The sequence below is a fragment of the Leptosomus discolor genome, chromosome 19 (genome assembly GCF_034619465.1).
Source record: "Leptosomus discolor isolate bLepDis1 chromosome 19, bLepDis1.hap2, whole genome shotgun sequence".
NCBI classification, from domain to species: domain Eukaryota; kingdom Metazoa; phylum Chordata; class Aves; order Leptosomiformes; family Leptosomidae; genus Leptosomus; species Leptosomus discolor.
Window position 1 is genome coordinate 13,340,727 of NC_141409.1, and position 26,554 is coordinate 13,367,280.

At 43.6% G+C, this 26,554-nt stretch overlaps 1 protein-coding gene across 1 annotated transcript in view; it reads right to left on the reverse strand.

Annotated features, from left to right (window-relative positions):
* Positions 1–26,554, reverse strand: part of NR6A1 (nuclear receptor subfamily 6 group A member 1) — an 87,384-nt gene that overhangs the window by 59,695 nt on the left and 1,135 nt on the right. Inside the window, exon 2 of the mRNA XM_086475630.1 lies at positions 8,078–8,137. Coding sequence (XP_086331756.1) covers positions 8,078–8,137 — 60 coding nt within the window. The remainder of the gene's footprint in view (positions 1–8,077; positions 8,138–26,554) is intronic.

Consider the following 26,554-nt stretch of genomic DNA (forward strand, 5'->3'; position numbering starts at 1 on the left):
CAGGCTGCACTCCGCTCACAGCAAAGTTATTTCAGATATAGCAGCAGATTTCATTTTTAACAAGCTGCAAATAATTCCTCTCTCAAACCACGTAAGCGAGGTAGAAACAGTGAAGATAATTAGACAGATGCAATATAGAGACTTGAAGAGAGTAAATCCCTTTTTCCACTTTTCAGGGGAAAGATAATACAATTCATTTATTCTAACCAGTATATTCTTAGGCAGACATTTACATATTCCATTTAAAATTTGCAGCTAAGCTGCTCCAATGATGTTCTAGATCATATTAAAAAATGATCGGAGAATCAGAAGGACTTCTCACGCAGGGGTTCCCAGGATTTCCCACACCCCTGGTGCCCGGCTGCTCAATCCCCACTACAGCGAGTGGAGGAACGTGAACAGCAGCCCAGCACTAAGCGTCTCTCTGAACTTGCCCACGGTGTACAGACTCACTGTTTGTACATCGCTGGTTCCGGGATGCCCTTTCATCCTTCTGGCTGCCACAGGCAACTCTAGAAGATCTGCCCGTGATTCTGCAGCGTGTAGGGCCACAACATCTCGGCAGCTGAGCATCGGACAAGCGAGCAAGCAGAGGGAAGAAACTATCGGGTGAAGCATATTTTGTGCTGCCTGCCCACCCAGACAGGCTGGGAGCATCATCCCAGGTGCAGCCAAGGCAAAAAACATTCTAGGGTCAAGTTAATCCAGTTGGAATCGAGCAACTGGAGAAGCATCGCGACCAATCCCCATCCCACTCCTCAGCAGCCCTGCCCGGTAAGATGTTCTGCCATTGACGGGTCACCGTAGTTCAGCCAAGCAGTTGCTGAGACTCTGGGTGCCTTAACGCAGCGGCACAGGTCAAGCCTTTAAAATCCCACAGTCGGGAAGAGAGGGACTAGGAGCTGTAGAAATACAGACAGTATGTACTCCAGTAAGAATCAGATCCCCCTGCTCTCAGTGTTGTTGGTTTCAGTTATAGGTGTCCCTCCTGCTTTTTTAAGTTAAATTTATAAAGAAATCTGAAACATTATAAACACCCTTGGTGTAGCTATTTAGAATATGCATATCCACAGGAGGAAAGGCTTTTTCCACAACTGCAATTCAGGTATCTTCAAAGCTGTTTCTTAAAACACTAGGTCAGCTTAGCATCCGTAACTGTGGTGTTACACTTCTGCAATTCATTAGTCCTCGTGGTTCCATTTCGTAATTAAAATACTTGCAGTTTAAGGCTTTACAATAAAGAATGTGCAGTCCTCAGCAGTGTTTCCACTGCTAGTCTATGGAAAACATATGCATGGAAAATATGTATGGTGCATGTATACAGCCATCTTTGGATAGCTTCAGTGAACATTCAACGCTGTCGGTGAGTTTGAGAACTAGAAAAAACCATCGACCGTTGACTGTACCTTGAGGTTTATCACAAACCCTCTGTTAAACGGAAAGCTTGAACCTTCATAGTTTTTCACATATGGTTGCCATTAACAGGTCATGATTTACAGATTATATTAAGAGCTACAGAGATTTGAGTTTTTCCAGTTCTGCTTTCTCCAAAAATTAATTGGTGTATAAGAAGTGTTTGTTTTCCCTTTAGTTTGTTTTCTCTTTAAAAAAAACCCAACAACCCCCAAAACTTTATACAAGAGCAGAATTTCTGCAAAACAAAGTATCTGAGAGTAACGGAAGGTTTTGTACGGGCAGGACAAAAGCAGTAACATATCCACACCATATGGTATACTTGGAAATGAATCTGAGCATGGTGTATGTTCAAAATAGCAGAATACAGGCCAGATCAGGAGGGAAACCTCGTTTCCATTTGGGCTGGCAACTTGAGCTTTGCTGGAAAAAGCTTTGGAATGTCAGCTCATTTGCTCACAGGAACCTGTACTCGATTTCAGCAGCTGCTCACCGGGAACGCTGGCTGAGGAGCGGATCCCTCCCAGCAACGTCCAGCTGCTCCCGCGACTCACGCTGTCGCTTTACAACTGGGCCAGCAAGAACACGTCCTTCCTTTGAAAGGAACAGAAAGCCAAATGCACCTCGGCAGTGTCTGCAGGGTGCCCTTCTGTGCCGTCGGGGTGGTGGGATGCAGGACTGCCCACAGCAGGCCCTACCAGCGCTTGCCTTCGCAAGGGTACAGGCTGTTGTTTTGCCCCCACAGAAACCCATAAAAGAGGAAAAGACTCAAAGCACGTGCTAGGGAACGTTGTCTTGGGCTGCTCAAGGAGGAGAGATCTTGTAACATGCGTAATTTTACTTCTGTATACAGTCACAGGTGGGCAGCACGTAATGAAATAGATTCCTATCTCGGGACCAAGAGAAAGCACAGGCTCTTCAAGGTTAAGGCTGTTCCCCTCAAAACGTGATTTGCACCTTTATATGCTGGTAATCTTACAGCCTAGTGGCATTTAAATATCAAACCAGGCCTTTGTCAAAACACATGCCAGTACAAGGTGGTTCAGCTGATAGTTGCCTACACCAAAGCCTTCCTACCATAAAGATCTGAAAATCTTGAACCATGCAGAAGTTCACCATCTGAAACAGCTGCTTGAAGTGATAAACCACTTGTTAACAGCCATGGATGCCTCAGTAAACACAATGGTGGGGTAGTTCTTTTGATAGCCAAGTAGACTCAATGAGGACAAGATGATGCTTTTAAGCAGGATGTCTCTCATACTGGTGTAATGTGAACACTTCTGGGATGAGGCCCAGCCCTCATGGAGTTCAAGGACAATGTGCTTCTTGAGAATTTTTGAAAAATAATTTAAATGCAAGAATAGGGAAGGTTCATTCATCAAAGTGAATACCATTTTCAAGCTCTTCGGGTACGCAGAGTCAATCATAAATGACAAAACAGATATTCCCAACTGCAAGAATCTGTAATATAAGTAGAATAATCAAGCAAAATGAATCACCTTTACCAAAAAAAGGCAATTTATATATTTTTAATGTAGTTTCTGAACTGAAGAATGTTTTTCTACTACTCTCCCTGTGAAAGTAGTACTTTCTAGAAATCACGAAGATTTTAAGAAGCGCTGAAATAGTTGTATGTCCTGAGGTCAAGACGACTGCAGACCTGACTGTTCCATGTGAAGACAGAGTAACAGCAGAGCCGTCTGAAGAACAGCGCTGCACATCTTCAGCATCTAATGGCTGCAATCAACATTCATTGCTGTCGGTGGGTTTTCGTTTCTATCAACTCACTGATCAATGAATGCAAACTGCGGACCAGCTAGCTAAGAGACCGTGCAGCCATGCAGCTCGGGGCAGCTTTCCAGCAAGAAAAGTGACTTGCCCTTTTTGCTGAAGCAGCACTGTATTTAAGTTCTGCCTACCAGTAACGGTGTAAGGCAGGTCTATGGCTCTGCCATTACCTCACCGAAGTAGTTCAGGACACATCATCCAGCTCCTTCATGAGCACGGGTGCTCCTTGCCACCTGAGAGCCACTGTGAAGATGAACATCTCACAGAGCAGTAGGTTCTGGATGAAATAAGTATTCCTTGTAGAAAAGCAGATGTTGTAACAGGGCACAAACAGCTTTTTTTTCCCAACATTTTAGAAGCTGAAAGATGACAGTGAGCTACTACTACGGCAGCTCTTCTTCCTGCAATTAGAGCCAAGACAGGTCCCTCTGTATCAGAAAAATACCAGAAGAAATGCAAAGGGAGAATGCACTTCTGTATTGATAGATGTTCATCAGGTTGTTAGCCCTAGCCACGCTTCACTGTTGATGTTTCAGCCACCCACCAAATTCGTTGTTCCACAGCCTGTAAGGGATAGCACTAGAGCCACCTCCATGGACAGCATCACGGAACCCCTCACAGCACTCTCAGCTAACACAGCAGAGCTGTCCCATTACTACTGAACAGGAACCTTCCTGGCCTGGGAAGGGGTCACCTTTCAGAGGAAGATGGGTGAAAACAATGGCCTCTTTCTGCTGTCCCTCTCCCCCCAGATTCCCCAAGTCTCTGTTCCCAAGCCACCTTATGACAGACACTCCTGAAGGACTTCACACCACGCTGGGCTCTGCAGTGTGATGTGGTCCTTGCTCCCTCCTCTGCTGTTGGGTCCTTCTCCCTAGAAACTCTTCCCTGCCCAGCCCGCTTTCCTCCTCTCCTTCAGGGCAGAGCAGAGCAGTTAATCAAAAGCAGCAGGGAGCTTTGCAGCAGAGTCAAGTCCAGGGAAGCCTGAGTTAGTTCCAGCCAGCTACACACACTGGAAGGCACTGAGCCCTACTGCACTACTATTTTAAATATTGATTAAAAGATATGCCAATTTTTTTTTTCCTAGACACCTCGATTTATTTGGATAACTTGCAGTGATCTTACTTAGCCCAGGTTAAATACAAGCATTAAAAGCATGATGTAACTCTTGAGAACTGCATGGGGATTTTTAAAGGGGCAAAAGAACAGTTGATCAACTAACTCAATTTTAATCAAAGTGACACTTAACAATATAGTCCTTTGGTAAGTCTCTACAACTATCAGTACAGTGTAAACCCACAGCTTTACCTGGTTGTAGGAAATGAAACTTCCTCCAAAGTGAGACAAGCTGTGGAACAACACTGAGTCCTGTGAAGTGATCGGTGGGAGATAACAAAGGGCTGCAGTCATGGGGCTTTGGATTGACAGGGGTAAGCATGGGAGGGGGCAAAGCAGAAAATATTCAGTGATTCAGGATGATGCTGCAGAGAGCATTCTTCATTGCTGTGGTGGGCAGGGCAAGCTTCAATTCCAGTGGAAAAGATTCAGGTCAGGAGTTTTGTGGAGGAGAGTCTAGTGACAGTGCTGGAGGTGCTGCCTGGGGCAGGCAGGGACCCTCCTGCTCTGTGGGTGTCCCGGGAGGGTCAGACCCATCTGTTTGCCTGACAGCCTTAACTGATCCTGCCTTCAGACTGCAAAGAATCACCTCTGGAGCTGTCCTCCAAGTACTTTGTAGTGACCTGCACGACATACCTGTGCCCAGCAACGCCACATCTCCAGGCAGCACAATGCAGCACTTGCAGAGACCACGGGGCAGTAAAGGCAGGAGGCCCCCGCGATGCCCCCCCAGCTCAGCGAGGGGAGGGCAGGGCATGACCGAACAGGGAAAGCGGATGCTGTTGTGCTCAGCAGACATATCACAGTCAGTTCACTGGGCAATGAAGGGTCCAAGCGCTTTTCTTATACCTTGTTTACTCCCCTGGTTGCTTATGGGATTATTTTAAAGCAGCCTGTTCAGACATGCTGTGCTGGTATCCCACAATAACCGTCTCCCTAAGCTTGCTGTACAGTTCAAGTCAGAACAACTTACTAATGACTTTTAAACTCCAATTAGGTGAATATTCAAAATAAGTCCCTGTTTGCTTGTTTTGCTGAAAGACTTTAAGTGAAGCTCTTCCTGTATAAAATTCAACAAGTTCAGAGTTAAACTAAACAGACTGAACTCTTTGCAGAACTGAGGCTTTAGAAAAAATCTCCCTTCTCCCTCAATCTGACAGTAAAGGCTCCATTCAGTCACTTCACTCACCCACAGCAAGCATTTCCACTGAAGCCTTCGGTAAGCACGGTAGTTTGATATAGAGAATTTACTACAGTAATATAAAAGTGAACGGCCTGAAGGCATGCCCACCAAATGTTTAAACATTGTGAAAACTAAACAAATAACTCATTTTTGATGCAGTTTGACATCTTGCCTTTGAAATTTCAAATTTTTCAGCATATTTGGAAGACTCATTCGAAAGTGAGAGTGCACAATTTGGATTTTTTCCCGTGGCACCTTCCATGATGTACAAGAAAGCACTTGTGTGTTATTTTAAATAGATATTTCAGCCCACTGGTTTTCCCCACATACACTTATATGACAATATCAAAGAAAATACAAAAGTCCTGACAGAGGTGTTCATCTTTACTGCAAGGCAATGTGAAAATAATTCACTGCAATTATTCTAAGACATTTCAGACAAACAGGAAAAACTACAGTGCAGGGGCCATGCCCCTGTTTGCTAATGCATGACACACAAAAGGCTTAAGCAGACACTCCACAGATCGCAAATGCTCTGGATGCACACATAAGCCTAAGAATTCAGTTTTCTACTCTGTAGTGAAAATCCTGAAGGTTTTCTGCTTTAATCATGTTTGGTAATGAGACAGCAAGGGAGGAAAAAAACAACTTACTAGGGGAAGACGGGTTAGCAGACATGTTCAGAATTTTTCAAAATCCATGCCTGGGAAGTTTTAGATGTTTCTGGCACCAACTGTTCACTCCTGGCCAGAGACCACCACCCTGCAGAACCGCCTGCCCCGGACGTTAGCTAAACCAAACGCATCAGGATGATGCTGAGCACCGGCACGTTCAGCGCTGCCACTGCTACAGAAGCTGGACAGCTGGGGCTGGAGAGGTCTCGGAACTGCCCCGGCAGGGATTGCCAGGGCTCATCTGTCACCACCCGGAGGCTCCGGCAGGCCAGCGATGGCTAAGCTCCTGAGCACTTGAAGGGCATCGCTGCCCAGCTGTCCACCCGGCCCTGCGACCAGCCGGTGGGAGCCCGGCAGCCCTCCAGCATGCCCACGCCCTGGCTGCTGCGGCTCAGCCTGCCCACCAGCACTGAAGGGTTGATCAAAAGACAGGAAGACATCAGAAGAACTCAAGGAGCTCAGTTTATTTAGTTTATCAAAAGTTTATATAAATATCTTCATCGGGAACAGAAGTTTGACAAGCGTTTTTCAGTTGAGCAAAAGATAACAGACATGAAAGCTGTAGCTAGACAAATTCAGAATAGCAGTGATACACAATTTAAGGGAAAGAGAGGGTCATTCACTTCATGTTAGACAGCCTTGCTTTTAGTATTTGGCAGATACACTCTGATGTGAGAATACTGTGGAAAATTTAGTTTTGTTTTAGTACCTTTCAATGCATGAGAGGCCTGAATGCAGTAAATCTGAGCTATGTCAGGCTACAAAGCTTCAAGAGTATTAGCCAATGTATGTCCATAAACTATACCTGTGACTAAAGAGCAACTTAAGTTATTCTACATAGGCATGTGAAATTCTGTTTCCATGTAGAAGTGATCAACTGCATGAAACCCTAGCTAGATGCCTACAAAAGCGTGCTTTATTAATCAACACAAATAACTACACACATTTGCAACTCCGAGCCTATTATACATTCATTCCACACAACTGTTCTCATAAAAAAGGAACCATATTTCTCACTGCAGAGGAACCACAGTTTGCCAAAGCTTCAGAGTTCTCCAATAAAAGCGCAAGGTCATCAGCACGATGACACAGGTGGGAAGGACAGTGTCCTGACTCTGGAAGGCTTTTGGCAATTCTGAACATCTGAGCATTATTTTTAAAATGAGCTGTCAGTCTGCCACATTTGAAAAATCAAGAGGCTTTCCAAAAAAATGACATGAGAAGTTGCTTTAAATGAGAAATCTGCACACAGCTCATCCCTCTATTACAAGCACAATTGTTTTGAATTAATACCTGTAACTTCCCCCAGTCTGACAAGGACTTGTTGCCATCTAGTGGATTATAACCGACAAAATGCATTTGGTCCTTGGGCACAGCAAATACCCACTAGATGGAGTATTAAGAAAATTCTGAATTCCTATTGGTTTAGGTGTCCAGCAGCTCAGATTTTCAGAGTTTCAAGAAGTTACAGTCCCAGAATTACAGTGAAGTTGAAGAGGATTTCCCCCAACTGCTTTCAGTTTCATGAGAAATCCCAGGCTATAGATTTCCAAGTATAATACTGAAACACTTCAGATAGATACTTTTATGTCAACATAACTTACCAGCACCTCAGGTGCTCATCACTAACATACAGGCATCTACTGTACAGCTGTCACTGATACCCCTCTGGTGGCAAAAGATCTTACGCAACCTACGTTCTGCCAGTGTAAACAGTGACATACAGAGCTGGTCTGTGCTGTGCTGAGCAACTATCAGATACGGGAATCCCCACCTCCATGAGTAAGCATTGGCTCTAAAACTTCTCCAAGTCTCTACCACAAAGTATTTTATCATTATCTTTGGATTAGCTCAGAATGAGAAATCCCACCTCATCGCATGTGGCAAGAAAAGGGGTACTTACTGCCCATGGAGTTCACAGGAAGGACAGGAGAGGAGGAACTCGTCTGCTCCACATCTGCAGCTAATGGGAAAGTAAAAATGAGAAAGTTGTGATGTGCATGTTACCAAGAAGTCTTTACTTTTGAAAACTTTCATTTACATTTAAATTGAATATGCATGTCTTTGATCACCTGAGGAAGCTGCTTTGAGCAGCAGTTAATTTTTAACAGGGTCATCCTTCCCTCTTTTAAGATGTTTCTCTCTCATACACATTATCCACCAATCTACTTTTCTGAGCAGACATGTTGGTAATCTGTAACTTGCAGTGGTTTGAGAATATCAATTCAGAACAGTTTCCAGCACAAAGAAGCTTGGAATTATATCCGCTTTAAACTGTATACAGTATCAGCTTGTAAGCAGAGCATTACTGTTGAATGAAGACATGATGATCTCCCTTCAAAAGATTCCTGACAGGAAGAGAGATCCCCTTCCAAAGGCCAGCAAAATGCTGAGAGTTGAGCTGGAGCAGTATCAGAAACAAATGTCTTTAAATACAAGACACTCCAAAAGCTTTACTTTCTAACAGCTGAAAGAAGAAACAGAACTACCTTCCTGTGTTTTGCCAGTGAAAACCCCCTCAGTCAGAACATGAGCTGAACCAAATGCAGATGCCTTCTGCGTTTTGGGAAGGGTCCACCTTTCCAGGACCCCAACCAGGAAAAAACCATCTCCCATAACAAGGTCAGTTTTAACCTAAGATTAGGTAAAACAAAGATACCTTCTTTGGGGCTTGATCTGTCTCTGAAAAAACACATACACTCTTAAGGCACATCACCACAAACACCCAAGTCAAACAAATCAGTCTCCACCATTTTGATGCCAGTAGATACCACATAATTACATGTTCTGTAATTCTTGTTTAGCTTTAAGATCCCATAAATGCATACTACAAGTTTACATTCCTAACCACAGAGTACAGTCCCAGAAGCCTAACTTCAGCCCACGGCCAGAGCCTGCTGTCAGTCCAAATCCCACGTTTCACATTCTTACAATTCCCATTTATTCGACAGCAGGCAGTTCCCTGAAGACCACTGTTTACACTGAAAAGTGCAAAGTTCTGCTCTAATTAGGCAAACCACAAACAAAAGTAAACACTTTAGCAGACCATTTTCACAGAATGTGAAGAGCAGACATAGCACCACCCTTATGTTAACTCAATCCTCCTGCCACACCTAGCAAGAGCTTTGCCTAGGAGCCTGCTCGGCATTGCCACACAAAGCTAGCAGCTTCAGCTTAACATGCTAAATACCAGCTGCAGTCAAGAACAGCAACACACAATGGCAGATTTATTCAGAAATGCCCTAGGTTATTCCTGGCCTGTTCTCCACTGAATTATCAAGATATTTTCTGCATAGAACATCTAAACATTCATTTATAATCTCCCTTGGCTCTTCCTTGCAGATCATGCACCAGTGTTAGAAAGCTGCATGCGACAGCTAGACTGTGGCACTTCCAACAGTCACACTTGACAGGCCTCTGGCATGCTTAGAGAAAAAAAATATTTTGCATCTTCCCATTTTCCATCTTAATGTAAGTGGAATAGTCTCCCTAATGCGGGAATCACTAACCCTCTGAAAGAGCTAGCAGGTCATACACTACACACATTTTTATAAGTAAAAAGTTCTTCATATGCAGCATAGCAATTTCAGATACCTGGAAAGAGTTTGGGTTTTTCCCTATTTAAAGCTACATATGCTTTCACATATAGCCAAAATAACCCAAAAAGTGCAGCATTAAAGTTACTTTTATTCTCCTGAGAGTGGTGAGATTCAGTCCACGTAAATATCAGTACTGAGCACAACTCAGCTTTCAGAAAGGTTGAAGTAACAGATTAGCAGATGGCCATTTAAAGGTTACCTGCTGCTCTCTGGTAAAAAGAGGTCAACTGCCCAACAAGCCAGCCAGATGGCAAGGAGCAGGCTCCCAGCAGCCAGCAGCAGCCTGTACCACTTGAGAAGCTGTTGTGTGAGGACCAGTCACTTAGGGTAGTAAACTACACCTGCAAACATCTGGAATAGTTTTATCAAGTATCATTCAAAAAGCAACCAAATAATGCATGTGCCTTCTGAAGAGAAATTTCCAAGTGGTAAGCATTTAGAGAGAGCCAGCGTAAATTTTTCAAGTCCTGTACTTTTAGATCGTTCACTGCAATGCCATGTTAAAGGCTGTAAACGACAGAAGTCTAACAGTATTTCCTAGCTGGACTTGGAAAGGGTAATTTCAGTTCACATTTCAAATAATGTGTTTTAATTACTATTTCTAATACGTTCACCAAGGCTAACACTGAAATCACAGCTGTCCAGTTGTTGAAGTCTGAAGTTACTAGAACTGCCTCAATGCCCTGTCAAGTGCTGCTGTAAACCAGGCGAGGCCGTGCCCAGCAGCTGGCCGGGAGCTCGCAGGCTGTGTGAACGTGGAACACGGCAAGCCTGCGACACCAGAAGAGTAGTAACACCCGGACTTTTCTGGTCTTGTGTACTGGCAGATGGGTACTTCTAACTTATCTCAAGATCATACTTCAAAAATTTGTTATGAAGTATATGAAAGCACAAGTACTTATCCTACAGTTGCCTTGAATAGGTGCATTTTAAAATTTCTCTCATCCATGTAAGTTAATATGAAAAAAAGTCAAACAGCTCTTTATGAAACATTGTGATGCCGGTTTTATTGTCTTATCCATAACCCCTCGCCCTCCCTTCCAGCCTGTTTTATCTTCCTAACTCTATGCAATACATTAAACTCCTAAAAACAAGTCAGCTAAGAAAGAGGAGATATGGATTCACAACCAGCTAAGATTTTGGAAACTGGTTTGCTCTAAAAGATGAAAAGGACAAAAGTCTGCTCAGCTATGAACAGCTGCTGCCAATACAACTATTTCCCCTCTGACCTCTCCTCTGCCCAGTAAGTGAACAGTGCCAATTGTTTTCTTGTATTATATACTGTTTACAAGCCCTGAGTGGCATGAAAGGAATTAATAATTTAGCTCATGGAGCTGATGACCTTTATTGGGGTACCCCTGTTTGCCCAGCAGAAATCAGAGCAAAAAGCTCCCTTGAAGCCACAGGGTTTCTTTAAGAGTTTTTCACTTTACAGCCTAATTGGCCACCATAACATAAATCAATTATTTCTCCTGTTTTAAGCAACAATGCTACCTATTCTCAACCACTCGATTTCTAACTTCCCTTGTATCAAGCCAGGCCTTGTTCTTTGACTTTTACAATTGTCTAGTAAACACGGTGGCAAGGACAGCTTGGAGAACTTTGCAGGATTTGGAACATTTGGGAACACTACCAAAAAGAGGTTATGCTATTTTGAACTCCTCCTGACCTTTGACTGCCCTTGTCCCTGTTTATGCTAATTGAAGGGGTACACGGGCTGCTCCTAGAAATGAACTTAGCCTGAACCTGCAACATAGCATTGGACTTTGAAGATAGTGCATGAGTTTTGGTACTCCCTCCCCAGGGGCTGTCATCTCACATACAGGAGAGTACAGTAGGTAAAACATGAACAAGTGCAGGGATGCCCAAGACCAGAATAAGCAGAACATGCTGATTCAGCGAGTTGCATCATCTACTGCTTCTGCCCAGCTGCTAGCCTGAAGATCAATCACACACATGGACCTGTTTGGTAAAAATGCGGTGGTGCTTGTGGGGTTGCAAACAGAAGGACATTTGCATAGTAAAACCTCAGTGAGCTGGATAACATTTTAGTAAAGACTTTCTGAAATATAATGTAACAGTAGGAATTAGGACCTTGAAAAAATGGAGGCAGTGTAACATAGGATTATAGACTTCTCCCTCTAAAAGCTGAAACTGAGGCATCACAACTTCCATCTAAGATAGCAATGACATCCTTAAGACCTTTAAGTAGAATTATACTTCCGTTATCACCAAGCAATTCAGGTTGGAAGGCATCTCTGGAGCTCATCTAGTTGAGCCCTGCAGTGCAGGCAGACCTAGTTTCAAGGCTGGATCAGCTTGGTCAGGGGTCTGTTCACTCAAGCTTTGAAAGTCTCCAAGGGTGGAGACTCCACGGCCTCTCTGGACACCTGTTCCAGTGCTGCATCACTTCCACTAAGTTTTTATCCCCCTCACCAAAATGTCCTTTGTTGCAACTCATGACCATTGTAGTGGCCTTTTGCCATGTACCTTTGAAGAGCCTGGCTCCATTGTTTCCTATAGCCACTTCTAAAGCACTGAAGACTGCGAGTTAATCCCCACTTCGCCTCCTCTGCTGCAGTTCCCTCAGCCTGTCCTCATTCGTCGTGCCTTCCAGCCCCCCCACCATCTCAGCAGCCCTTCAGTGGGCTTACTTCAGTTCACCCTGTCTTTTGCTGGGAGGCCCAGGGGTGCACAGAGTATTCCAGATGTGACTCTGCCATGTCCCAGAGGGGAGTCTGCTTCCCTCAACCTCCCGGCTACGCAATGAGCTGTCATCACCACAAGCACGCCCTACTGACTCACAGTCATGAGGTTCACCAGGACCCCAAGTCCTTTCTGCAGAGCTGCTCCCCAGCCTGTACAGTTGCATGGGGCTATTACCTTCCAGATGCAGGACTTGGCATTTGTCTCTAACTTTGAAGTTTCAATCAACCCTTTCCTCCAGGTTATTGAGGCCCTTCTGAACAGCAGCTGTGCCCTCCAAAGTATCCATCTGGTGTCATCTGCAAGTCTGATGAGCATACTCCACCCCATCATCCAGATGGTTGATGAAATTGCTAAATGGTTTTCCCCAATATTGACTCCCAAGGACAACCACAGAACAACTGGCCACCAGTTAGTATTTGAACTCTTGACTGCTACCCTTTGAACCAGATAGCACCATCAGTTTTTCACCTACATTTGCCTTGTAGCCCAGCTTGGCTGACGTGGGAGACTGCATCAAAAGCCTTGCTTAAGGTTAATGACAAAACTGCTCTCTGCTCATTCAGGGATCCAGTTGTTTCATCACAGAAGGAATGAGGTTGGTCAGGCATGATCTCCCCTTAGTAAACCCGTAGTGAATGTTCCAAATTACCTCCCTGCCCTTCAAGTGCCTGGAAACATCTTTCAGGAGTATTTGCTCCATGCTCTTCCCAAGGACTGAGAAGAGGCTGACCAGCCTGCAGTTCCCCAGATCAGCTACTACTCTGCAGAGCTGAGTTAAAGGTGATTCATTATCCCTTATCAGCAAAATTTTACTATACAGAGACATTCCTCCCCTTTCCCCTACATTGGGTAGAGCTTCTTGTCTCACCTCAACGCTGAAAACACATGCTGTTTGGAAAGAAGAACGGGAAGTAAGGTCATCTCATGATAATTTTTTTGTATTTTTATTAACCTAGAAAACAATCACAGTTCCTGCTTACCAACTTAACTGCAAGGAAACATTCACAGCAGTTTAATATTCCACATACTTAGAGCTATACCTGCACTGTATTCCTCAATAAACACTATACAGACTGTTATTTGAAATGCCTGTTTACATTCCAGTAAAATTCTGTCAACATGGTATCTGATTTATTGATGCCATCAAAACTCACAGGATTCCTGAAATGCCTCCCGAGACACAAAAATCAAAGCAGAAAGGAGATGTGTGTTGCAGTGGTATCAGCTTTACCCCATGCGTTATGGGCTAGATTTCCAGAAGCCTTCTGCATTTTCTAAAGCAGATGCAGTGCCCTTCTTGAAAGCTGACCACTACTGCTTCACCAGGAGATTTAGCAGGCTCTTCTTCAGAAAAATGGGGTGGTGCAAATTGAAATGCTCTCGGAGCCACTGCTTGGTAACAGCAAGGTTCACTAGAGCTGCTCTCAGCCAACTCATTCCTCTAATGGGGGTTCATAAAAATTTTGCATCTTATTTTAGACTTTTAGGTTACAGAAAGGGAAAACCTAGTACACAGTTATATGTTCTGAAATACTAAACAATTCCTGAAGAAGCTGGGTTTTAAGCATTGAGGCAGATCATCAGTACCACAGTGTATGTTCACACTCAATTATCACAGACAAATGAGGATTCCAGAGCACAGTATTTCTGTTATTCATAAGGCTCATCTGTTTTTAAAAGGCACCCTACCCTGACTTGAGGGCAAAAAAGCCTACAAAATGAAGTATTAGAATCACAGAAGGGTTTGGGCTGGAAGGGACCTTAAAGACCATCCAGTTCCACCCCCCTGCCGTGGGCAGGGACACCTCCCACCAGAGCAGGCTGCTCCCAGCCCCATCCAGCCTGGCCTTGAGCACTGCCAGGGAGGGGGCAGCCACAGCTGCTCTGGGCAACCCCTGCCAGTGTCTCACCACCCTCACAGTAGAGTCATAACAATAGTAAAAATTATACTCAGTTGAATTCATAGTTTCAGTTTGCAGTCTGAACATTTATATTGGGTCTTCTCATGAGGAACCTCTTGCCATCCAAGATATTCTCTCTGCAGCTGTAATTCAACAGTGTAATTACTCTCAATCATTTTGATAAGCAGAATAAGCCAAGACTATCAGGCTGCCACAGGCTTTTTGGGCAATTCCCAATATTTTAAGATCTCAGCATCAGGGTTTTATGCAGCGTTACAGTGTCAGCATTCCAATGCACCACCGTCAGTGAGAGGCAGGCAGTAAACACCAGACACCTACTTTCAATTTCCAAAGGACATCAGGGCTTTTTGCTACTGCCTTGCAACAGGCACTTACTCATAAACACCTCTATCTGTTTCACAGCCAATGCTTCTCAGCATGCCGTGCCCCATTCCACAGGCATGCTGTCTTTGTCCCTAGACATGACATTTTGCATCTTCTGTACCTGGAGCACATTTTGCTTGAACAGGATATTGCCTACCAGGCAGCCCAGACTACTCCAATATTGAAAGATCACTTGCATAATCATTCTGTAAGTCTGTGGAAATTCTTTATTTACTTTTTGATCACTGATAAAGTGTTGGCCAACACAAGGCCTACTACTACAGCAAAATCCATCTGTCGAGCCCAGTAGAATTACCTACATTAAAAAACAGAATTAACTGATATTATACAAGAGTAGAGATGCCACTGGTATTTTTTTTAAGGAGTTAACATCAACCCAGATTAATACTCGTCTACCGATAAATAATAGCACATTATGACACACAGAATATGCCAGAAATCACATTGCAAATTAGACAGTGTTCCCATAGGTGAGCGGTGTAGAGGCCAACCAGTGCATCAGGATAGAAACACGACTGTAAACAGACCTTTTCTCCACAAAGGAGGTAACACACCCTTGAAATTCAGCAGCTAGGGCAGGAATGGCACTGACAAACTGGGATCCTGGAAAAGCACTGACATGTGATGAGTCTAAAACCAGCTTTTTTCCTGTAACCTCAAGGTTAATTCAACAGCATTTATCTTCAAGTTTTAATTAATGGAGATAGTATTACAGCTTCTAACTCCAACAGACTTCAGCTGCACACTGCCAATGCCTACTAGGACTTGGCTCACTGCACTAGCCTGGAGAGGAGAAGACTAACTAATACTTACTAGTGGATGAATCGTGCTCTGTGGGAGGATCTTGACAGAATCCTAGAATGTGAAAAATAGGTGTAAGCACTACACATTGGAACAAGTTTCCTCATTGTTACCACACAGACTGAATCATCTAAACCAACCGCTGAATGGATAATCAGCATTAAAACGGCATTAGAGGGAAAAAGCTTCACAACTGCCTGGGTACAGCACATTCCCATAATGCTCAATTATGAAATGAGATGGTTGGGTTGCAGCAAACATGCTCACTATCATAAAAAAGCTACTGTTGGTGTTCTGTATTTAATCCTACAAGTCTTACGGTTCAGCATGTGGAAGTGAGATGGTTTAGAAATACATTATATTCTGTATTGTATAAATCACTCAGAGCTGTAGCTCTCACCACACATCACATGAGGACCAAATCAATGAATGAGCTTAACCTTTAATTTGCCAGTGTGGGTGTTGCTGTGGTTGTTGCTCTTTCATTTTTGTGAGGTCTTCATTTCCTACAGGCCACCCAAAAGTGTTTTGTGGCTCATGCTGATGACCGCAATAAATGACCAGTCCTTCAGCAGCTGAGGGATCAGCCCAGAGTTTCCTGTGCCTGTGGGATGCCCAGTGACCAGGGCAGGCAGTGCTGGGCTGGGGGCGATGCTGCAGTGAGAGCAGGCACTCTGGCAGATACAGGACAGCACCACACACCACACCTCATCTGAGCTCCCAAGTCAGACCAGCACACAGCCTAAACCTCCCCCAAAACCAGATTAAAAAATGGCTGGTATGCTGCAGCTTTCTAGTTACCTCGACCCAGACAGCAGCCACAGCTTGCCATGATAATGCCTGCTATGGAATGCAAGAGGTTTATACCCTGTTAAAAATTTATTTCTGCCATTATCAATTCATTATCAATCAACTTGAAATCCAGTGATCTACAGCCTTCCACTCTCAACAAGTACTTCCCTTTCAGCCCCACCAATACCAGGATCTTGGGTTTTGTTGGAGTGAAAAGCTTACACTAAGCATTTGGCCTCCCAGGGATGGGGATTACATACAGGCAAGAACTAAGGGAAATTTGATTCTTTCTCCCCACCTACCTCTCTGCCTACTGTCTATCATGTTTGCAAACCGTATTAGCTCCTGCTGCTTGCAACGCCAGAGCCACTTCCCTTTCTCTTTGGGGCTCATTCCAGCCACATCTGTCTACTGCTATAATCTTACTTTGCAGGATGCCACATCTCTTACTAGCTTTTAATTGTGGTAAAACACATCTAAGCATCTTGAAGCCCATCAGAAATCAACAGCTAGAAAATATTCTTCAGGATAGAAGCATCATTCCTAACACTTGGACATTTGTGGGTATTTGTCTCCACTTGTACTAGAAAATTAACTTAAAACCAGGAAAAATACCTGCATTTTTGAAGAAGAAATCTCCCATTCTTTTCAATGGGAAAATAATTTTGAAGCTAATTTAGTATATGCTGTTGCTCTGAAGAGCAATCTGAAATTTTATTTCTAGTTTAATCTAACTTTATAAAAATAATACAGGAGTTCATGTCTTGCTGGTTTCCATTAAAAGGCAGTGTGCAGTTTTGCCTTTTTTAATCTCAGGTTTTAAGACACATGATTACAAGTTTTATAACTCTAAAATAATAGTTACATACATTGCTCGGGGAAATCTATTTATATTCTTCCTTTTGAAGCTGAGTAATCTACTAGGTGAGCAAACGAAAGTCTTTAAAGATCAGCATTTCATACATTTTTTTCAAAACCATTCAGTAGTGTGATTTACCATTCCATTTTTTTATGCAGCAGCAAAAATGCAGCTTAAAGGAATTGGCTCATCAGCAGATCATCTCCCACTGTACGGAGAGCTGGAGATGGCTGTGTGTACAGGAGGGGAGTGCTGACACTGTCCAACTGGTCCAGCAGCCACCTCAGGGAAGCAAGACCCTGCTTGTCGGCAGGCTGCCCTCCCGGGTGCAGCCCCTGCCCACCCTCCCCGGGTAGCCCACAGGGCCCTCTCCAGCCCCCACCGAGCTGCCCAACAGCAGGCAGGAGCATGTGCTCGCCACAGGAGATCACAGCCAGGCCCAAAGCTGGAGCGTACACACTTCAGCGAGCCACTTAAACACAAATCATCACTGCAGCCGAGGAGCTGCTGCTTGTGATAAGGTGCTTGCGCTCTCTCCTGAAAGCCTCAACGTGCTAAAGCACAAAACAAGCACTACAGAAAGCCAGGGATTTCAATGGGCAGCAAATCAAATTAAAAGAAGTCAGGCAACATCTCATTTGAGGGGCAATTCAGGCTGATGCTAGTCTTGGAGGGGGGGAGGGAAGAGATTCAGTCCTTCATTGTATCTGCTGGGGATCCACGTGAGCCACCCAGATACCTGACCTGGAGCATCCTCATCTGCAAAGCCTCTCGTTGCAGGGAGAGTGCACTTCAGCCGATTAGAGTCACGACAAATATTAACATGCTTTTAAAGTTGTAGCTTAACTTTTAATCCCTGCGATAGGGCTTGTATTCCTCATGCTCCGCAGGTGGATGCTGCAGCATCCATACTGCACAGCACTCCCTGGGCAGGCATCGCTCAGTGCTACCAGTGGGACTGTTCCCTCCCTACAAGACCACAGCATTAATGGGAAGTGACCCATGGGTCAGACTTTGAGGCTTCAGACCAGCCAGCCAAGGCAGGACAAGACACAGGCATGACCACTACACATACACCCTCAAGACTGTATAGTCATACTTTGTTTCTTGACACTATTCCCAGCTTTAAATAAGGAACAGAACAGGTCCCTGCAGACAACTAGCTGAGTATCAGTTCGGACATCTCCACTGAATTAATAAAAAAGTTTAAAAATCCATTAAAAGTGGCAGACAAGCGTGAGGCAGCTCTGCCAGCTTCCAGCAGTGATTTAGCCTCCCCTCACTCATGCTGCTCCTGCGGCACTTGCCAGGCTTGCACTGCGAGGTGGACGACTCCTGCGCTCCCTTTGCCAGGCTCTGCAGGGCAGAAGGCCACCACAGCCCATGCTGGTTCTGACACTATTTCTCTGGCAACTGTCTCAACACTTGACATCTTCATACTTACGAGCCAGAGACTCTGAGTTCTCACCTCATATGTTAATTAGAAATTAATCGCACTAAAAATCAGAACAAGAACATTCCCACCTAGGCACTCCCTGCTGTTCATCACTGTCAGGTTTCACAGATGGCCATGTTCTGCTTGGCCAGCGGTGTGGGGTAAGGCTTGTCATTTGAGCACGAGCCTACTGCACCCCCACCCCGACCACAAACCGTGTCCAAGCTTGGAAACATCTTACTCCACTACAGAAAAAAAAAAACATCCCAGTGTGACCTGATCTTTAGTGGACTGAGCAAGATGAGAGTGGCTCTAGCACTGCCCTGATTGCTCTGGAGAGGGTCAAGCTGCACAAGGCAAGCCTGGGCACACCTACAGCAGGAGCTTCCAGCACACTTCTGTCAGCTCCACTCCAGATTTCACTTAAGCTCAGTTTATGCAAACCCTCCATTTTTAAGCTATGGATACTCAAGTGGATACAGACAACATAGATAGAAGAGAAAGGTATATACACTATGGCTTACCCCAGCAGTTTATTATTTTATGAGCTACAGGGTGTCATCTTCCTTACTGACAAACAGGACAACTTACAAGAAGTTTCAAAATTCCTAATCAAAGCTGTACCTGAAAAGCAATAGCTCAAGAAGAGTCTAAGAAAGAGGGTTTCAACATAAATTTTGACCACACTAGCACTGAACAAAGAAAAAACCTCCAAGATACCACCAGCTCCATAAGAAAGCTGCAGAGCTGGAAGCACCCTTTCAGAGCTACAGCTCACAGTAATAATACTCTCTTAACAGCAGAGCTGAAGCTGTTTAAATTCATACACTTACAGAACAACAAGTAACTCTTAACTTCACTGACTATGAAAAAAGGGAGTTTTTTAAAAAACAGATATTAATGAGAAATCCAGCTGGATACTGAAGCAGGGTAAGCCATTACAGTAAGTCTCCAAAAGAAAAAATTCAATTTCCAAGCAGTGAGGTGTCAGCATGCAGTTTTATTCTCTGGTTATTTTCACATACAGCTTTTTTTTTTTTTTGAGAGCTGTACTTGCAACCGTTCCACACAGCCACTTTGTGCCTCGACTGCATTCTGATTATTTCTGTCTTCAGTGTTCATCTAAGGCACCATGAAACATTTTACCGAACAGCACAGCACACTGTTGTACCTACACTCTTTTGCAACAGAGGAAAGTCATAAAATTACTTCAAGACAGCTTTAGATTCAAGGTCATTTCAAAGCTTTTAATTACTAACCGGGATTTGGGGATTTTGTCCACAGCATTTAAAAGCAGATGGCAATCTTACTCTCTATTAACTGTGACACACATGCATGGCAGACAAACCATTTTTAATACTTGAGGCAACCGTATGAGGGCTTGCTGGCTCACCTCTGGCACCTGCCAGCTACATCTACAGGCTCTGAGACTTGCTGTGCCCAATAAGCCACCCCAATGCATCAGTTAAAGATGCATATTAAACACTGGGATTTAACAAACTTAAAAAGAAGTCAAGAGTATTTCTGACACGGCATTTCTCAAGTTTTAAGGGTTAGAAACACTCCTTCTCAGCAGATACAGGACACACTGGAACTTTCACTGTTACTCCTGAGGTGTTTTACAGAAGACAGTTATATGCCAGGAAAATTCCCTTCATGTTTGACACAAGTCACTGAGGTCTTGACTTACCTATCTTTTCCACAAAGACAGCACCGAGGAGGCTGGTGCTGCCCCCAGCCCCATGGGCACTGCCTGTTGAGGTGGGCTGCCCACAATTACAGCCAGGCTGGGGCTCCCGCTCTGCCACCCCCAGCAATGGGCACCCCGAGAAGCCTCTGCCCCAAGCCCCGAGGGGCAGCACCGCCAGCCCAGCTGTCCCAGGTGGAGGCCAAGCCCCAAGTGGGAGTGGGCGCACTAAAGGCTCTTGCCACGGAGGCCTTTGGGAAAAAGCGGCAAAAGTGGCACTTTCCAAGGGCATTTGTGAAGTGCAGACTTCTTAAAGTGACAGCATTTGCTGCAAGTTTCTGCAGCTACTGAAAAGGAAAGCAGACGTAGCACCAGAACGTGCAGCCTGACACTGTGTCAACCCCCCACGGAACACACATTAAAGTGGAGAGCGGCACCAGCACCCAGAAACACCTCTGCGAGGCAGCAGCCGGCCCAGGGTGAGCGCTGCCACCGCAATGACCCAGGGCCACCCGAGCCACCCTCAGATCAGGCCTCAGCACAGCAACCTAAGCCAGAGCTCATTAGGGCCATTAGCTCAATGCCTCTTACTTCCTACGAGGCATGCAAGAGATGTTTTCCTGGTAGAAGGAATTCTAGAAATCTACTTGCCAATTATTTTGCCATCAGTATTATGGCATTTCTTACGTAACAGCTGTTGGAGAGGTAGTCACAGAAGGAACAAAGTTATGAACAACCTCTTGTTCCAATGTATAGCATCTTACTAGAGATTAAGAATTCAAATAACCCCTATCCATTTGCTACAACAAAATATCCTACAGATGTTAACTACTGTTTACTTATTAGGCAACCTATACAGATACAGTTTTTTAACATAAGTTAAAGATACAAAAAAAGAGGACAAACATCCAGAGGTGCGCTTTTTTCCCCAGTATCAGTTTGAAATACAAGCTATTTCAAACTTAAGTTGTTTCATGAAGAAAGTGCAAAATTTTACAATCCTGATCCTCTAGATAAAAACATCATGCTGCTGTACTTGCCGCTTACAGAACACGGAGGTTTGGGAACAAGAGGCAAAAACCTCCACCTATCAGCTACAGAAAAGTAAAGAAAACATCTCAAAACACAGCTCAACACCACTGGAAACAAAATCTTTCGTTCAAGCTTAAGTCGCCTATGAAACGCTAAACTGTTTTCTTCACAGATTGTCTCTTACAAAAGACAGAGTCCTTTATACCAAGGGTGTAAGTTACTACTTGTGAATAAGCACGAACACAACACTTCTCTGTCAACATGAAGGAGGATTTTTGGTAGGGCCAGAGATCCCCATTTCTCACATTGTGTGATTGATTACACTCTACCCCTTAGAAGAGTTGATTGGTTTCCTGGTGCCAGGAAAATGATTGATGAATATTTCAAGCCATGGGCCTCTCTTCCTGCTGGGTGTCCTTTTCACATGTCTCCAATGGGCCTGGGGATTTTTTTCAAGACTAGGAAGTGTCATTTTTATGGATATCATCCTGCGATAGGGACAGTTCACTGAGCAGAGGCCCTATGTAAATCAAAGTGAAATACTAAAGGTCAACTCAAGTGTTAAGGTGACAGGCCCATACAGCACGGATCAGGTAAGCAGGAAAACAGAAGTGGGCAAAGAAAAGCTTCACGAAGCCAGCAAGCAGGGCAGCAGCCCCGAGTAACTGCACTGCTGGCGGGCTACTGCAGGTCGGTAGGAGCGAGCCATTGCACAACGCCGGCACTGAGCGCACGTTTCCTCGGGTTTCTTTCATTCTGTAAAGCACTGCAATGGGCCCATTCTGGTGGGAATTGGAGTCTCTTCTCTTTTCAGACACACTTTTAAGAAAAAAAACCAAACTTTAGCACTCAGAAGAGCAATCTGGCTGGCAAGCACCAACTAAGGATTTCTAATGAGGCAGCGACGATGCGGCTAAGCCATGAATTCCCAGTTTGCACACTGGATCAGTGTCATCAACATAAACCCACCAGAGGCTTTTATGAATCTTCAAAGCCACCTCCAAGCATCTTGCAGTCAGCACAGACTTTTCATTTAAAAATCAGACAATGTAATTAATAAAATTAAAGTTTTTATGGGTGTTCAAGAAAGCAGATTAATCTGACCCCACAAAAAAGTTACCCAACTCAGCATTTCATGGCTGCAGGAGAGGATCACAAAACCACACAGCTCCACCACAACTGCTGTAGTTTCAACTGGTTCATACAATATTACCAAGAAAAGTTCTTCCTGCTACCAGTACTGGCTTTGCTGTTTGTCAGCACACTGGCATATTTGCTTAAATCACCTGTACAATGGTCATGAAGGCCTGAGTCTTTTTTACACAACTGGTACAGAACTGCAGTGGCAAAGTACAGCTCAGCTGTGCCAGACAGAGAGAAAGCTCCCTTCCCAGCCCCTGCCAAAGAACACCACCCTGACAGAGCCTGCTTGGAAGAAGCCAGATCTTCTGTGTCTGCGTTCAGAATTAATCTACCCCTAAGAAATAGCTTTGAAGTACATAAGCAGACAAACTCTCTCAACAAATCCTGGATACTCCCAGCAGTAAGGTAGAGTTATACACAGAGATCAAAACCAAGTGCTCTTAGCACCCAGCCTGCTCAGTCAACACAGGCTGAGCAAAGGCCCTGCAGAACTGACACCCAGACCTAACTGTTTCCCACCTTAAACCAAAGCCCCAGTAACAGAGAATGCCATATTACAGTAATTTGCAGGTAAGAATAATCTCTGCTTGCATCCCAAAGAAAAGGTGTCGCTTCACAGCTGTTGATAGAGCAGGCACAGGATAGAGTCTCCTGGCAAAAGCATACACAAGACCCCTGAAGTAACAATATACTTGGGAATAATTCTTTGGAAGTGTTGCCAAACAACATAAAGAAGTCAAGTTGCAGCTGTGAGACTGAATGAAAAGATTTTTGGAGGACGAGTTGGCATTTGGCAGAACTTTCAGAGATCAGAAGTTCTTTTCAAATTTTTTTTACTACAACCACGACAGCCATCATTTAATCACTTGCCTTCAGGATCTGAGGGCTCCAAAACAAATCCCACAGCTAAGTCCTGTGCTTCCCAGCAGTGCCAGCATCAACTAAGTAGAATAAACCCTCACATATATAGGAGCACCATGCTCATTTACAGTTTCAGGACTCCACCCGCTAACGGGTTAGTTAACAGTAGAGAGTCCACCACGCTGACCTGAGCACAATGTACACCATCAGAGATACGTACCACTGATGGAATAGCTGATGGGGTTTTGTATGACAAGAAAATTTTGAGATTCACAATTCCAGATTATATTTCCACGAAAAACTTTTAATGTTTCCATCAAGCTCCAGCTGAGCAGTATTTCCAGACAAGGACACCACAGCAGTTTGCAGTCAGCCTGGCATTAGAGCCTCAGCAAATTTTAATCATTTTTTTTTTCTGATGCATTCACAAAGGGAAAAAGGGCTTAAAAAAATTAATCCCTCACACTGACCAGACATTTCTCCAAGCTTAAATTTCACCACCTACACAAGCCTATAACAGGGACGATTGGGCAACGGAAGACAGACATGTAACTCATGGTCTCTGAAGGACACAGGGTCCACCCTTTGTAAATGAAGCCTCCTTATCGAAGAGCTGGAGTAGAATTCAGATACTCCAGACATACACTGCTTTCAAGATAAGTTATCGGTAATCATTTACCAATCAAGAACTTCACTGAAGCTAGCCTGTTGGGTGTGTATTTCCTCTTTCTAACAAAACCTGTACAGAATCACTCCTATCAGCATAAAATCTGGAAGTCTTCTAATTAAATAATTAGAACTGTAATAATTAAGAGTAAAGCTAAACCTCGAAGGGTCCTCTTGTCCCCCAACTTCCCTTTCTCAGTTAACTCTGCGAAGTGATGACCACTCTGGCTTAAAGGCTAAAAAAAATGAAAGGATCAAAAGGCTAGTTTAATACAGCTGGAGGGAAAGCATGCATTTCAGCTCACCGGCAACCATCTGATGAAACCCTGGGCCAATTCTTTATGTAAATGACTTAATTAGAATTACCAGATTACATTGCTGAAGGCTTTATTTAAATAGGCAGTTTATCAACAGGATAAACTGTGCTCTCATTCTCAGAGAATGCGAGTGTAAATGCATTTGTTCAAACTACCATCAAGTAAAGCTTGCACATTCCCACCCAACAAAAAAATACCACAGATTTGCCAGAGACAGGGCAGAAAGATGACTCTTGCTTCCCAGCAACCAGGAAATAGTCTCCTAGATAGCAAAGTTCCCTCAATTTCTGTAATACAGTATTTTATACTGTTTTATAACAAAGCAGGGGAAAAAATACTATTGCTGCAGTGTCACATCACGGACTGCATCTGCTGAACATACATTGCTAGTCCTGTTTTTAGTACAAAGAGGCATGCATAAACCCATTTTCCTGATTAATCATCTACAGAAGCCATCAATACCAAATTCCAACTTTACACTGAGAGGTATTTTTCCATCTCACCATCAAATCAAAGGAATCAAGTTCTTCCTAAATTACAGGTCTTATTTCCCATCACAGACCCAAGCTCAATTCTATTATTTATTAAGAGTTTTAGTATTTATTATGGTCTATTTACAAAAGCAAGAGCCATCCACATTTAACAAGCCAATACTAAGTCAAAATAACACTGTAGCCTCTTGTTTATTCAGACATTTGACTTCAGCAGCACTGCCATTCAACAACTCTGTTTTTCTTCCTAAATCTTCAAAGAAATGTTTATAGCAAGTAAACTAAGACCTAAGTATATCAATGAAACTGTCTTTGTTAAGCAAAGGCTTATCTCATCAGATGCAAAGCAATCAAGCATAAAGAACACTAAAAATGTCAGTGTGCACCAGTAAAGTTTGAGCATGCTGTAGAAAAGGGAACGGATGCAAGCAATGGGATTTTTCTTTGAAAACCTTACATTCTTTGTGCTCTTACAACTTTCCTCCTCTCTCTGGTATGAAGTTCATCCAGATCAGTAATCTACCTATCTGAAGCTCTGATAATGTTAAGGGAACACAAAATCCAAGTAGTTTCCTGATACTAAATCGGTCTTCCAAGACCACACCACACAACAACTTGTCCGAAGCTACCTTAATTCTAGATAACCTGCTTTGTCATGATTTTAGTTAAAACATAAAATAATTAAAACTGTGTAAAAAGGCCATCGTGTTTCATTCACAGAGAAAAAAGACAGCTATAGGGAAACTGGTCTTAAGTGGGACCTTGTTGAGAAATAATTGCTAGTAGTACAGGAAAAATGAATACCCTGATGAAATTTTTTTAAATAATTCATTTTACTCATTGCCATTGATCTGCTTGATGACAAAATATGTTTCTTATGTGGAAGGGGACGTACTCAAATGGGTAAGGGAAAACCGTCACCTTATAGCCTAAGAATGTCAAAAGCCCCCTTCAAATAATGAGGCTGCAATTGCCCGTAACTGCTGAAATTAAATCATATAACTGCATTTCAAAGTTATTCTGAGGCTTCTTTCACTGAAGACACCAATAAACTGGTGGCAGTTTACTCTGGGTTAACACAGAAGCCACATGCAGAGCTTAAGTTCATTAATGATTTTAACATCATCACCAAGAATATAATCCTACTTATATATACATACACCTCTCCTGTATATCTATAGATATGTGGTTGTAAGGAGCAAAGATGATGTACCTCGAGGTATCAGAAGTGCTATGAATCCTCCTTAAAGAGAGGAAATGTTAACAGTCTTCATTTGCCATTAGCATTCGCAGATATTTTATAAACCAGAGTAACAAGCCCATCTTTTCTGCTCCTCCCCTGGCCGCGTTAGAAAGACTGAAGGTCAAGCAGTGTCTCAACATCGTCCCGGTATTTCACATTTTTGAAGGCAAAGTAGTAAATGGTTGTTACATCATCCATTCAAAAGACTAACCGCAGCCACTGGTACAACGTCTATCCCATGAAACAGCTAAGCAAGACATGCAAATAACTCTTAAAAATTAACCTGATGGTTCAGAAGAGATTCCCCCAAAATCCCACGTTTCAGTGGGAAAAACAGTAAATGCAGAGAAAGTATTCATATTGTTGCATTATTAAGGACACAAAAGCAACAGACACTTCCCAAATTAAGTCAGAAAGTTCCAAAAGCATTAAGGATGAA